Source organism: Siphateles boraxobius, unplaced genomic scaffold (genome assembly GCF_051911475.1).
Source record: "Siphateles boraxobius isolate OS27281-9 unplaced genomic scaffold, OSU_SipBor_1 39, whole genome shotgun sequence".
Classification (NCBI taxonomy): domain Eukaryota; kingdom Metazoa; phylum Chordata; class Actinopteri; order Cypriniformes; family Leuciscidae; genus Siphateles; species Siphateles boraxobius.
This window is the reverse complement of record NW_027509019.1, coordinates 2,096,432-2,112,500: the sequence shown is the minus strand read 5'-3', so window position 1 is coordinate 2,112,500 and position 16,069 is coordinate 2,096,432. Positions and strand designations below refer to the sequence as shown.

At 45.0% G+C, this 16,069-nt stretch overlaps 2 protein-coding genes across 2 annotated transcripts in view; one reads left to right on the top strand and one right to left on the bottom strand.

Annotated features, from left to right (window-relative positions):
• smc4 (structural maintenance of chromosomes 4) overlaps positions 1–9,950 on the top strand; it is a 59,497-nt gene extending 49,547 nt beyond the window's left edge. Inside the window, exons 23-24 of the mRNA XM_077197321.1 lie at positions 123–306; positions 9,631–9,950. Of these exons, the coding sequence (XP_077053436.1) occupies positions 123–306; positions 9,631–9,789 (343 nt within the window). The 3' untranslated portion in view covers positions 9,790–9,950. The remainder of the gene's footprint in view (positions 1–122; positions 307–9,630) is intronic.
• Positions 9,951–10,744: 794 nt separating this feature from the next.
• Positions 10,745–15,741, bottom strand: trim59 (tripartite motif containing 59). Its single transcript, XM_077197320.1, has 2 exons — positions 15,677–15,741; positions 10,745–14,040 (listed from the first exon to the last, which is right to left on the bottom strand). Exon 2 carries the CDS (start codon positions 14,024–14,026, stop codon positions 12,851–12,853), a length of 1,176 nt encoding a protein of 391 aa, XP_077053435.1. The 5' UTR covers positions 14,027–14,040; positions 15,677–15,741; the 3' UTR covers positions 10,745–12,850.
• Positions 15,742–16,069: the final 328 nt, after the last annotated feature.

The following is a 16,069-nucleotide window of genomic DNA, read 5'->3' as shown; positions in this document are numbered from 1 at the left end:
CTCGCCTCACAGCCTAACTTTCATTCCTGCTAATAATCCGAAATGGCGCTGCTGTGAATAAGGTCTGTTGGGTCGTTTCTCAGTGTGGTCCCGCTCTGATGTCTCGACGGCTTTGCTCCTAGTGTGCGTCCTCCTAAGAAGAGCTGGAAGAAGATCTACAACCTGTCGGGTGGAGAGAAGACGCTCAGCTCTCTGGCGCTGGTGTTCGCGCTGCACCACTTCAAGCCCACGCCGCTCTACTTCATGGACGAGATCGACGCCGCGCTCGACTTCAAGAACGTCTCCATCGTGGCCTGCTATATATACGTATGTGCACTCACCACACACACACTTATACCACACCCATATACGTGTGTGCACTCACCACACACTCTTATACTACACCCATATACGTGTGTGCACTCCGCACACACTCTTATACCACACCCATATACGTGTGTGCACTCATCACACACACTCTTATACCACACCCATATACGTGTGCACTCATCACACACACTCTTATACCACACCCATATACGTGTGCACTCACCACACACACTCTTATACCACACCCATATACGTGTGTGCACTCATCACACACACTCTTATACCACACCCATATACGTGTGTGCACTCATCACACACACTCTTATACCACACCCATATACGTGTGCACTCATCACACACACTCTTATACCACACCCATATACGTGTGCACTCATCACACACACTTTTATACCACACCCATATACGTGTGCACTCATCACACACACTCTTATACCACACCCATATACGTGTGCACTCACCACACACACTCTTATACCACACCCATATACGTGTGTGCACTCACCACACACACTCTTATACCACACCCATATACGTGTGTGCACTGATCACACACACTCTTATACCACACCCATATACGTGTGTGCACTCACCACACACACTCTTATACCAGACCAATATACGTGTGTGCACTGATCACACACACTCTTATACCACACCCATATACGTGTGTGCACTCACCACACACACTCTTATACCACACCCATATACGTGTGTGCACTCCCCTCACACTCTTATACCACAGCCATATACGTGTGCACTCATCACACACACTCTTATACCACACCCATATACGTGTGTGCACTCACCACACACACTCTTATACCACACCCATATACGTGTGTGCACTCCCCACACACTCTTATACCACACCCATATACGTGTGCACTCACCACACACACTCTTATACCACACCCATATACGTGTGTGCACTCCCCTCACACTCTTATACCACAGCCATATACGTGTGCACTCATCACACACACTCTTATACCACACCCATATACGTGTGTGCACTCACCACACACACTCTTATACCACACCCATATACGTGTGTGCACTCCCCACACACTCTTATACCACACCCATATACGTGTGCACTCACCACACACACTCTTATACCACACCCATATACGTGTGTGCACTCCCCTCACACTCTTATACCACAGCCATATACGTGTGCACTCATCACACACACTCTTATACCACACCCATATACGTGTGTGCACTCACCACACACACTCTTATACCACACCCATATACGTGTGTGCACTCACCACACACACTCTTATACCACACCCATATACGTGTGTGCACTCCCCTCACACTCTTATACCACACCCATATACGTGTGCACTCACCACACACACTCTTATACCACACCCATATACGTGTGTGCACTCACCACACACACTCTTATACCACACCCATATACGTGTGTGCACTCCCCTCACACTCTTATACCACACCCATATACGTGTGCACTCATCACACACACTCTTATACCACACCCATATACGTGTGTGCACTCACCACACACACTCTTATACCACACCCATATACGTGTGTGCACTCACCACACACACTCTTATACCACACCCATATACGTGTGTGCACTCCCCTCACACTCTTATACCACACCCATATACGTGTGCACTCACCACACACACTCTTATACCACACCCATATACGTGTGTGCACTCACCACACACACTCTTATACCACACCCATATACGTGTGTGCACTCCCCTCACACTCTTATACCACACCCATATACGTGTGCACTCATCACACACACTCTTATACCACACCCATATACGTGTGTGCACTCACCACACACACTCTTATACCACACCCATATACGTGTGCACTCATCACACACACTCTTATACCACACCCATATACGTGTGCACTCACCACACACACTCTTATACCACACCCATATACGTGTGTGCACTCCCCTCACACTCTTATACCACACCCATATACGTGTGCACTCACCACACACACTCTTATACCACACCCATATACGTGTGTGCACTCACCACACACACTCTTATACCACACCCATATACGTGTGTGCACTCCCCTCACACTCTTATACCACACCCATATACGTGTGCACTCACCACACACACTCTTATACCACACCCATATACGTGTGTGCACTCATCACACACACTCTTATACCACACCCATATACGTGTGTGCACTCATCACACACACTCTTATACCACACCCATATACGTGTGCACTCACCACACACACTCTTATACCACACCCATATACGTGTGTGCACTCATCACAAACACTCTTATACCACACCCATATACGTGTGCACTCATCACACACACTCTTATACCACACCCATATACGTGTGCACTCACCACACACACTCTTATACCACACCCATTTACGTGTGCACTCATCACACACACTCTTATACCACACCCATATACGTGTGCACTCACCACACACACTCTTATACCACACCCATATACGTGTGCACTCACCACACACACTCTTATACCAGACCAATATACGTGTGTGCACTCCCCACACACTCTTATACCACACCCATATACGTGTGTGCACTCCCCACACACTCATATACCACACCCATATACGTGTGTGCACTCATCACACACACTCTTATACCACACCCATATACGTGTGCACTCACCACACACACTCTTATACCACACCCATATACGTGTGTGCACTCATCACACACACTCTTATACCACACCCATATACGTGTGCACTCATCACACACACTCTTATACCACACCCATATACGTGTGCACTCCCCACACACTCTTATACCACACCCATATACGTGTGCACTCATCACACACACTCTTATACCAGACCCATATACGTGTGTGCACTCCCCACACACTCTTATACCACACCCATATACGTGTGCACTCATCACACACACTCTTATACCACACCCATATACGTGTGTGCACTCCCCACACACTCTTATACCACACCCATATACGTGTGCACTCATTACACACACTCTTATACCACACCCATATACGTGTGCACTCATCACACACACTCTTATACCACACCCATATACGTGTGCACTCACCACACACACTCTTATACCACACCCATATACGTGTGTGCACTCCCCACACACACTCTTATACCACACCCATATACGTGTGCACTCACCACACACACTCTTATACCACACCCATATACGTGTGTGCACTCATCACACACACTCTTATACCACACCCATATACGTGTGTGCACTCCCCACACACTCTTATACCACACCCATATACGTGTGTGCACTCCCCACACACTCATATACCACACCCATATACGTGTGCACTCATCACACACACTCTTATACCACACCCATATACGTGTGTGCACTCATCACACACACTCTTATACCACACCCATATACGTGTGCACTCACCACACACACTCTTATACCACACCCATATACGTGTGCACTCACCACACACACTCTTATACCAGACCAATATACGTGTGTGCACTCATCACACACACTCTTATACCACACCCATATACGTGTGTGCACTCCCCACACACTCTTATACCACACCCATATACGTGTGTGCACTCATCACACACACTCTTATACCACACCCATATACGTGTGCACTCATCACACACACTCTTATACCACACCCATATACGTGTGCACTCACCACACACACTCTTATACCACACCCATATACGTGTGCACTCACCACACACACTCTTATACCAGACCAATATACGTGTGTGCACTCATCACACACACTCTTATACCACACCCATATACGTGTGTGCACTCCCCACACACTCATATACCACACCCATATACGTGTGCACTCATCACACACACTCTTATACCACACCCATATACGTGTGTGCACTCATCACACACACTCTTATACCACACCCATATACGTGTGCACTCATCACACACACTCTTATACCACACCCATATACGTGTGCACTCACCACACACACTCTTATACCACACCCATATACGTGTGCACTCACCACACACACTCTTATACCAGACCAATATACGTGTGTGCACTCATCACACACACTCTTATACCACACCCATATACGTGTGTGCACTCCCCACACACTCTTATACCACACCCATATACGTGTGCACTCATCACACACACTCTTATACCACACCCATATACGTGTGCACTCATCACACAAACTCTTATACCACACCCATATACGTGTGCACTCACCACACACACTCTTATACCACACCCATATACGTGTGCACTCACCACACACACTCTTATACCACACCCATATACATGTGCACTCATCACACACACTCTTATACCACACCCATATACGTGTGTGCACTCCCCACACACTCTTATACCACACCCATATACGTGTGCACTCATCACACACACTCTTATACCAGACCCATATACGTGTGTGCACTCCCCACACACTCTTATACCACACCCATATACGTGTGCACTCATCACACACACTCTTATACCACACCCATATACGTGTGTGCACTCCCCACACACTCTTATACCACACCCATATACGTGTGCACTCATTACACACACTCTTATACCACACCCATATACGTGTGCACTCATCACACACACTCTTATACCACACCCATATACGTGTGCACTCACCACACACACTCTTATACCACACCCATATACGTGTGTGCACTCCCCACACACACTCTTATACCACACCCATATACGTGTGCACTCACCACACACACTCTTATACCACACCCATATACGTGTGCACTCATCACACACACTCTTATACCACACCCATATACGTGTGCACTCACCACACACACTCTTATACCACACCCATATACGTGTGTGCACTCATCACACACACTCTTATACCACACCCATATACGTGTGTGCACTCCCCACACACTCTTATACCACACCCATATACGTGTGCACTCACCACACACACTCTTATACCACACCCATATACGTGTGCACTCATCACACAAACTCTTATACCACACCCATATACGTGTGCCCTCACCACACACACTCTTATACCACACCCATATACGTGTGTGCACTCACCACACACACTCTTATACCACACCCATATACGTGTGTGCACTCCCCACACACACTCTTATACCACACCCATATACGTGTGCACTCACCACACACACTCTTATACCACACCCATATACGTGTGTGCACTCCCCACACACACTCTTATACCACACCCATATACGTGTGTGCACTCCCCTCACACTCTTATACCACACCCATATACGTGTGCACTCACCACACACACTCTTATACCACACCCATATACGTGTGCACTCACCACACACACTCTTATACCACACCCATATACGTGTGCACTCATCACACAAACTCTTATACCACACCCATATACGTGTGCACTCACCACACACACTCTTATACCACACCCATATACGTGTGCACTCACCACACACACTCTTATACCACACCCATATACGTGTGCACTCACCACACACACTCTTATACCACACCCATATACGTGTGTGCACTCATCACACACACTCTTATACCACACCCATATACGTGTGCACTCATCACACACACTCTTATACCACACCCATATACGTGTGCACTCACCACACACACTCTTATACCACACCCATATACGTGTGCACTCAGCACACACACTCTTATACCACACCCATATACGTGTGTGCACTCCCCACACACACTCTTATACCAGACCAATATACGTGTGTGCACTCATCACACACACTCTTATACCACACCCATATACGTGTGTGCACTCACCACACACACTCTTATACCACACCCATATACGTGTGTGCACTCACCACACACACTCTTATACCAGACCAATATACGTGTGTGCACTCATCACACACACTCTTATACCACACCCATATACGTGTGTGCACTCATCACACACACTCTTATACCACACCCATATACGTGTGCACTCATCACACACACTCTTATACCACACCCATATACGTGTGCACTCATCACACACACTCTTATACCACACCCATATACGTGTGCACTCACCACACACACTCTTATACCACACCCATATACATGTGCACTCATCACACACACTCTTATACCACACCCATATACGTGTGCACTCACCACACACACTCTTATACAAGACCAATATACGTGTGTGCACTCATCACACACACTCTTATACCACACCCATATACGTGTGTGCACTCATCACACACACTCTTATACCACACCCATATACGTGTGCACTCATCACACACACTCTTATACCACACCCATATACGTGTGCACTCATCACACACACTCTTATACCAGACCAATATACGTGTGTGCACTCATCACACACACTCTTATACCACACCCATATACGTGTGTGCACTCCCCACACACTCTTATACCACACCCATATACGTGTGTGCACTCATCACACACACTCTTATACCACACCCATATACGTGTGTGCACTCATCACACACACTCTTATACCACACCCATATACGTGTGCACTCATCACACACACTCTTATACCACACCCATATACGTGTGCACTCATCACACACACTCTTATACCACACCCATATACGTGTGCACTCACCACACACACTCTTATACCACACCCATATACATGTGCACTCATCACACACACTCTTATACCACACCCATATACGTGTGCACTCACCACACACACTCTTATACAAGACCAATATACGTGTGTGCACTCATCACACACACTCTTATACCACACCCATATACGTGTGTGCACTCATCACACACACTCTTATACCACACCCATATACGTGTGCACTCATCACACACACTCTTATACCACACCCATATACGTGTGCACTCATCACACACACTCTTATACCAGACCAATATACGTGTGTGCACTCATCACACACACTCTTATACCACACCCATATACGTGTGTGCACTCCCCACACACTCTTATACCACACCCATATACGTGTGTGCACTCATCACACACACTCTTATACCACACCCATATACGTGTGTGCACTCATCACACACACTCTTATACCACACCCATATACGTGTGCACTCATCACACACACTCTTATACCACACCCATATACGTGTGCACTCACCACACACTCTTATACCACACCCATATACGTGTGCACTCATCACACACACTCTTATACCAGACCAATATACGTGTGCACTCACCACACACTCTTATACCACACCCATATACGTGTGCACTCATCACACACACTCTTATACCAGACCAATATACGTGTGTGCACTCATCACACACACTCTTATACCACACCCATATACGTGTAGGTTATATCATTTAAAATATATTTTTAAGATAATTCACGTTTATTTTACACACTTTAAGCATTATCGAATCGAATATCGCATTATATGAGTTATCGCATTTTTCTTCAATATCGTGCAGCCCCTCTTCTGTGTGTCCTCTGATGGATTTCGTTGATAATGATTTCAGTGTACTGGTAACAGCCCTATCCTGCTATGACGGTATTCTAATAGATTTAATTTCAATGTTACAATTTGAAATAAAAGGTGATGCATACATCTAATAGGCTACGTTTAGAAAAAAATTCACATGTAAAGGTGAAAATGCCCCTGGAAATCAATTAAAGCTGGCAAATATTGCACATGAATAAAAATGTTAATTTGGGTCACTGCTGTGAACTGACCACTGCATAGTAGGGATGGGACGGTATGAAAATTTCATATCACGATTATAGTGACCGAAATTATCGTGATTATCAATATTATCACGGTTTTGTTAAAACAAGATGAAAGTGTTAAAAAAAGAACTGATACTCTCACTGAAAACATTTCAACAAGTTTTATATTTGAGAATCAACAAACAACAAATAAAACAAGCAGCTCTATGCACTTTTTAAAGCAAGATTCTATTCTGTGGCATTTCCTTCCTTATAATGACCGTCGTCCATAGCAACATATAACTCAGCGCACATCCATGCATCACAACGGACGCGCGCTCTCATTTCATTCAAATACAACTTGTCATCTTGCGTCTCCGTTTTTAATTGTATTGAAAATTAAATAAGAGTTGACTATTGTTTACAGAATTTGATAATTAATCTTGACATTAATCTCTATTCAATATGTCCCCGTAATTATGTGGTAAAAAAAAAAATTGGTGTTATAAGTGTACAATGAATATACATTATTATTTCTTAAATGTCACTCTTAATAGTCTTGTTTGAACTTGTTCGTTCGTCTTTGGCTCAAAGACACTTGCTGCGAACTTTACTTCGCGGAAGCTTCAAGTTTATTTCAAGTGAGTGAGATAAAATATTTCAACTTAAAACAACATTTTGTGCCCAATTATTTCCCAGACGTAGTTTTAGTATTGAGATCCAAGTTAACTTGCCTTGCGTTCGCTACAACAGTGTGTGATGGTCACACAGGACGACTCGGCAGATTTGAAGTGTTTACCTCTATCACTGCGACTTTTTTTGAGCATGTTCTGCAGACAGAGTGACCATCCTCGATTAAGTTTCCCTCAGGACTTTTGTAAATGTCAAAATATGACCACAGCTCAGATTTGGTCCTCTTAAAAGGCTGAAAAATCTCCCGAACACGGTCACTGCCTTCCGCCATTCCTTCTCGAATAAAAAAGAAAAACCCAACATTGCGCGCCTGCGTCAAACTGTTGCTGGCTGGACAGGATTTATAGTGGGTTATTAAAATCGCGATAATCAAACACGGTTTTAATGATAATTTAATTTTAAACGATAATACTAACCGTCAGTACATTTTATCGTGGTTTATAGTGAAACCGGTAATCGTCCCATCCCTACTGCATAGAATATAAATAATATGACTGTGTTTGAGTCTGCTGTAAACGACAGACCTAAACCAGCCATGGCACCAGCACACACACATCATCAACAAAACTGAAATATCCAGATGTAATGTACAGTATTAATTTTTGATTCCTCAGTTCTTAAATTTGACTTTAGAAAGTGTGCTGCAACCCTGTATTATCAAGACCAACACATTGAAATATCCCCCATTGCATCATCATTATATAATGCTGAATATAATTTAAGTAGTTTATTCATTGGCGGCTGGTCCTGACAGCACACATGTGGTAAGAAACACACATCCTTTCATTCGCAGTGCAGCGTTCAGTGGCATCCTGAAGAATAATGTAACGGAATCACTGATTGTTCAGGAAAATCCCCATCAAAAGAACCGTTGTAACGTCATCTTTCCCACACTGTTTCAGGAACAGACCAAGAATGCTCAGTTCATCATCATCTCCCTGAGGAACAACATGTTTGAGATGGCCGACCGGCTCATCGGCATCTATAAGACACACAACACCACCAAGAACGTGGCCATCAACCCCAAAGCCATCGTCCTGCGGGAGATCGAGACCGTGTGAACATCACTGCAAACCTCCTACAGGTCCTTCATCCTTCTGCTCGCTCCTTTAGCCTTTTATAAACCATGACTTATTACTATAGTATAGTAGGTGTAACATGCGATGTTATCATGTTCTCACTGCACTGCTGTTTTAAATAAACATTAAATTTACTGTTTTGAGTTTTGTGACACCTTTACGTCTTTACTACAACACCATAAGCTCTTGATGATTTGAGCCTTTTGCAAATCAGGCTTATAATCATGTAGTGTGAACTTTACATGTTATGCTGAGTACACACCAAAATAATTTTTTTACATCTTATAAGATTTTCAAAATGTGATGGACCCCAAACATGAGGACAAAAATCCTAGATTTAACCGTTTTGCTCGTAGAGTGTGTGTGTGCCATGATGTGACAGGCAGCACAACACACACTAACATATTTTCATCCAGAGTCTGGACTGTAAACACAGGAAATCTCACAAAACCACAAATTAATCAGTCTTGCTAAAAAATTTTAAAAAATCTAACTGTAGTATTTATTTGGTTATACAAATGTTCAATACGCCTATGATAAAACCATGGTTAATTCTCACTCTTTTAACTCCCGGCGTCCGTTTTCAAATAGACAACTCCTATTTCGCATCATTTCTCATTCCACTTCTCGCGTGTGTTTTCATGCAAAACATGGTTTGGGGACTGGGTCGAGTCGTTGGGTGACGGTTGTTGTCAGCTCGTGTAGTGTGTGTGTGTGTGAGCCCCTTTATGTAGTGTGAACACCACAACGACTGCAAGACTCCAGAGCAAGTCCTGTAGTCTGACCTGTGTGTGTGTGTGTGTGTGTGTGTGTGTGTGTGTGTGTGTGTGTGTGTGTGTGTGTGTGTGTGTGTGTGTGTGTGTGTGTGTGTGTGTGTGAACTAGCCATGAGTTTGAGTGGTTTACCTTCACTCCTGTCTTAAATAACCAGAAGAAACCTCAGTACAGAAGAGCTTTATTCATCTTCAGCACTGCAACCATTGAACATAATCTGAGCCACCGAAAGGGTTAACATTCATATTTCTTTAGGTGAAAATAGTAGGGTTTTTAGCTACTATGTATTATTACTAAAAGCAAAGACTGAATGGAAAAATTAGGAATGTACAAACGGTTCATAAAAGTTGGTCCCAAATATGTAGAAAGATGCATTCAGGCATCTCCTCGTGCTCCTGTAGCCAGTGGGGTCCATAGTGTCTAAAACCGGCTGCAGTGCCGTCTGATGCATCATGGGTAATGTAGTCTATTTGTGCTGCATGGTTGCGACAGACTGGAAAGTGCATCAGTTGTCTGAGCAGCTGGTGTTCAAGGGGTCGTGACATGGGGAATCGGGACGTCATTGTACTATAAAAGTAAGTTCAAGACTTCAACAATACCATTTGTTGATATTAAGAATGTTTTTACTTCCTCCACATTGTGACGCGTCACTGGAAGATGTTTGCGTGTGACTAGCACGTCCACGCTAGCTCCAGCTCATCGCTCCTGTAACTGCCGGAGCGAGTGCACTGGGCTTCAACCTCGTCCTGGATCGCGATGTTGGAGGATTATATAATTGTTTTGTAATCGGTGCACAGTTTAATGCAGCGTTCACAAGAGACGTGTTGGAAGAGGAAGTGACCGGTCCTGAATCTGACTGCTGCTACATCACAAAGGGTAACTATAAACTATTCCATGATACTGGTTTTGTTTATAGAGGTTTTCAAAACATCCATAACTAATTTATTAATTGATACTTTTTTAAAGGTTAAAATTATTTGAACCATAAGGAACATGTTGAGACTAATGGCGCTTTTCCACTACACAGTACCAGCTCGCCTTGGCTCGGCTCGGCTCGACTCGACTCGCCTTTGTTTGGTTTTCCACTGTGTAAAAGTTGTACCTGTACCTGCTTTCGGGTACTTTTTTTCGTACCACCTCCGGCGAGGTTCTAAGCGAGCTAAGGCGATACTAAAATGTGACGTGAAAACAATGCCGACTGCTGATTGGTCAGAGAGAATCGTCACTATTCACTGCGTCATCATTGCACGCGCCAGATGGAGTATCCAGAATAACCCCGCCTTTTTTAAATAGTTTAGCCAGAGATAGTTACTAAACTTACTACTATTATTATGGCAACTCGGAAGAATACGCCGTGGTCAAACGAGGAGGTGCAGGCATTCCTTTGTTTGGTTGCCGAAGAGAGGATCCAGCGAGAGCTTGATGGGGCAACGAGGAACGAAAGGCGTCGCTATGACGACCGGGTACTATTTGTGGCGATACTTTCTGCAATGGAAAACGGAACGAAAAGCGAGCCGAGTCGAGGCGAGCCAAGGCGAGTCGAGTCGAGCTGGTACTGGTAATGGAAAAGCGCCATAAGTAATATCGTGACCCCTTCAACTCTTTACCCGCCGTTGACGGAATTTCCTGGCTATCCGAGTTTTCACTGTTATACGGTAGGGAGCGCTATTACACATCTAAATAAAGAGTACAGCATCTCCTGATCACAACACAGGAGAAGATGCAAAAACAAGCGACATCATATGTAATACATGTGTAAAATAAAGCGATCATCAACACTAAACAACATAAATCTAAACTGCCTAATGTTACTGGATGAAATGTGGACCCAGGACGAGCTGCAGGACTGAAGCTTTGAGGTGTTGATGAACTCGATCTACTCCATCTGTGTTTTCATCATCTCTGAATCTTATCCACATGTAGCCTTTAAGAACACAATTTTCTCAAAATGTTGCTTTTTTATGAAACCCACATTCAAGTGTTGAAATACAATGTTTTTGTTTTGTTTAAAAGCAGAGGCTCTGTTCTTTTGTTATATTGCATGTTCAGATAGGTATACAACAAAATATCCTGGGGGCCATGAAACTTTTGTAAACACATGCTGGAAAAGCGCTGGTGGGGAAAGAGAATGTTTATCAAGCATGTACTACAGTACTTTTGCTCATTTCAAGAACGAGGCCAATTGTGCACAACACGTGTTTCCAGTTTCACCCGGAAACTCCTTCCGCTTGTGTGTCCCGAAGGCTGAGCGTGTGCAGCTTCTGGAGCGTCTAACACCAGTGTAGTGTTTCGAGAAAGCTGAGCAGATGCTGGGAGATGTTTTCTCCTAAAGTAGACATAAAAGTGTGTAATGTCATGATAGTGTTGTGTATGGGACAGAAGAGGAGCGTCCCGACGTCACGGAGCGGTTCTTCAGCAGGAAACTCGCTAGCACAGAGATGTAAACACAGGCCTGTGAGCACCAGCATCATCATCATCAGGACCGCAGCGGATGGAGACGTGCGGAGCCGCCCGCGCTGAGCTGGACCCGGACAGCAGATCTCCGGCACCGGCCCGTCGCTCAGTCCTCTGACGCTCAGGCGGCTCCAGTGCTCCAGGAGGAAGGGCTCGGCTCGCGGCGCCAGCTGAACGCTGGGGATCTCTGGCAGCGGCGTCCGGATCAGAGCCTCCACTCGCTCCCTCAGCTCGCGCACCGTCTCCAGATACACCAGCGGCCTCTCGTCGCTCTCCACATCGGAACCGAGCGCCATCACCGCGCCGTGCTCTTCCTGGAGCCGCTTCAGCTGCTCGATGAGCGGGTCGTACGTGCACGCCACCCGCGCGCACGCCCGCTCCAGAGCCTGCAGGAACTCCTCCCTCTTCCGAGCCAAGATAAGGTCCAGGTCCTGGAAGAACTGCACTGTGAACTCACGGTCGTCTTGGATTAGCCCCTCGCTCCGCTGCTTCTCCAGCTGTAGGCGCTGTGTAAGCGCGCAGACGTCCTCCCAGCGCTCGCCGCGCAGCCGCTCCATCAGCCGGGCCTGTACCGCGCGCTCCCTCGCGTACGCCGTCTGCAGGTCGTCAATGGCGTGTCCGCGGTGCCGGCCCACGGTGAGGCAGACGCCGCAGATGAGCTGCCGGTCCTGCACGCAGTACACGTTGAGGGGCTGTGGGGGGTGTTCGGGGCAGGCGGCGGAGCGCGGCCGCTGGTACTTCTCCACGATGGCGCTCAGGCACACGTTGGTGGGCAGCGCGTCCAGGCCGTTGGTGGGCAGCTCCGCCACGCTGCGGCAGCTCGGGCACTTGAGCGGCAGGCGCAGCGGACGCCACACGGACACGTCCACGGACACGTGCATTACGCTCTCCAGACAGCTCTTGCAGAAGGTGTGTGAGCAGGGCAAGACCCGCGGGTCTGTGAAGAGGCCATAGCACACCGAACACGTCAGGTCCTCCTCCAGATCATCCATGACGGCGGCTTCTCCTGCAGAGGGACGGGGAAGCGGCATTAGTGCATGTGTTGGGTCTCAGGTTTCATCTCATGTTTATCTGTACGTTTGGCTGGTGAACTCTGTTAAGGCTTGATTTACATTAAAGAGGTCCAATAAGGACCTTTTCATAAGATGTAAAATGTCCTTAGAGTGTGTATGTGAAGTTTTAGCTCAAAATACCCCACAGATCATTTATTATAGCACGTTAAAATTGTCACTTTTTGAGGGTTAGCAAAAATGCACTTTTTGTGTGTCCCTTTAAATGCAAATGAGCTGCTGCTGCCGGCACAGGGGGCGGAGCTACAAGAGCGTGCGTGCCTGCACACACTCACATGCACTGAACATTTTGAAAACTTTTAGCCTTTTATATTCTAACTGGAATCGCACAAAGATGGAGAGACTCAAGAAGAAGTGACAACATGTAGAAGCAACAGGACATTTCCGAATGGTTAGCCTAGTTGATGAAGATAACTACACAAGCTACATAAATTCTAGTCATTGATTAGCATATTCTGTCATGATAATCTATAAATTGTGTACCCGGGGGCGGGGTATACGTCAATTTTAGGGTTAGTGATGGCACCCTAACTTTAGACGGTCATCTGTCGCCACCTACTGGCGGCTTAGTTTCGTATTTAAAAGTATCAGTCTTTCCAACATTTCATTTTTTGTAAAGTTGAATCCTTGACACAAGTTCATAAAGAGTTGGTGAAAGTAATCCATATGAGCTGAGCGGTTTAATGCTAAAGTATGGTCAAAGCAAGCTCAGGTTTCATTAAAAACATTCACTTCTGTTTTGAAGATTAATAAAAGTCGTATGGGTTTGGAACTACATGAGAGTAATTGATGACTGAATTTACATTTTTTTGGTGAGCCATTCCTTAAACACGATTTTTCTTTTTTGTTGGATTTTAAAAGGTCACATTAATTTTGTATGAGTCTTTTTACCATGCTGTTGTCATTTTTCAGCCATTTAAATGCCTTTTTATCCTGGTCAAAGAGTCTTGTTTATCCTGGTCAAAAAGTCTTGTTTATTTAAAAATGTATATGTTTATACTTGTTTTAACACTATCAGCAAGACGGCAGTCTTGATATTTTATTCCTGTCATTTCTACCACAGAATGAATGATGAGGTGAGATGTGGAGGAAATGACGTTCATTCGTATGCCTGTGCAGCGTTAATGTCCCAAACTCACACACATACATATTATAAAAATTCTAATTACATCACTGAGTTACTTCATGTTTATAAAGAACAATAACGGTGGAAATGTATATTTGCTTGTTTTATTGTAGTCAAGGCTTGAATAAAATCGAGATCATCATCAACTGCAGTGAAGGTGACCACTTGCCCCGGTATTCCCTACACAACTGTGTTGAGAACGTGATACAACAGGAAGTCGTACACCGCTTAATACAAGCAACACATCAATACAGTTAAATAGCAGAACTTCAGGTATAAATTAATTTAACACGGGTACGTAATGTAGAGACGTATTGATGTTGTAAAATGACGTGACATTCGAAACAAAAACTAGCAAAAGTTCTTCAAACACTTTCAGCGTACTATTTAGCCTACGCATATTAGGTTAAATTAGATTAAAACCGAAATAAGTGCTAATAACTGACCGTCATAAACAGCAAAAGTCCACAGAAATGGAAACACGACACGCGCATGCGCGTCCTCACTACTTTCCACCAATCACATCTCTTGATTCAACACGTCTTGAAATGCGACTAATGTTGCGTCTTGATACGAGAAACGTGATTGGTGGAAAGTTGTTAATGAACCCCGCAGTCCTGTGCGTGTGTGTGTGTGTGAGAGAGAGAGAGATGAAACATTAATGAGTTCTAGTTGATTAGGTCCTCGCTGTTCTGCAGGACTTCTAAACTGTACAATACTACCTCTGGCCAAACTCTGACATCAGAATCAGAAAGAGCTTTATTGCCAAGTGTACTTGCACACACACGGAATTTTCCTTGGTACTGAAGCTTCCAGTGCACATAAACAAATACAACTAG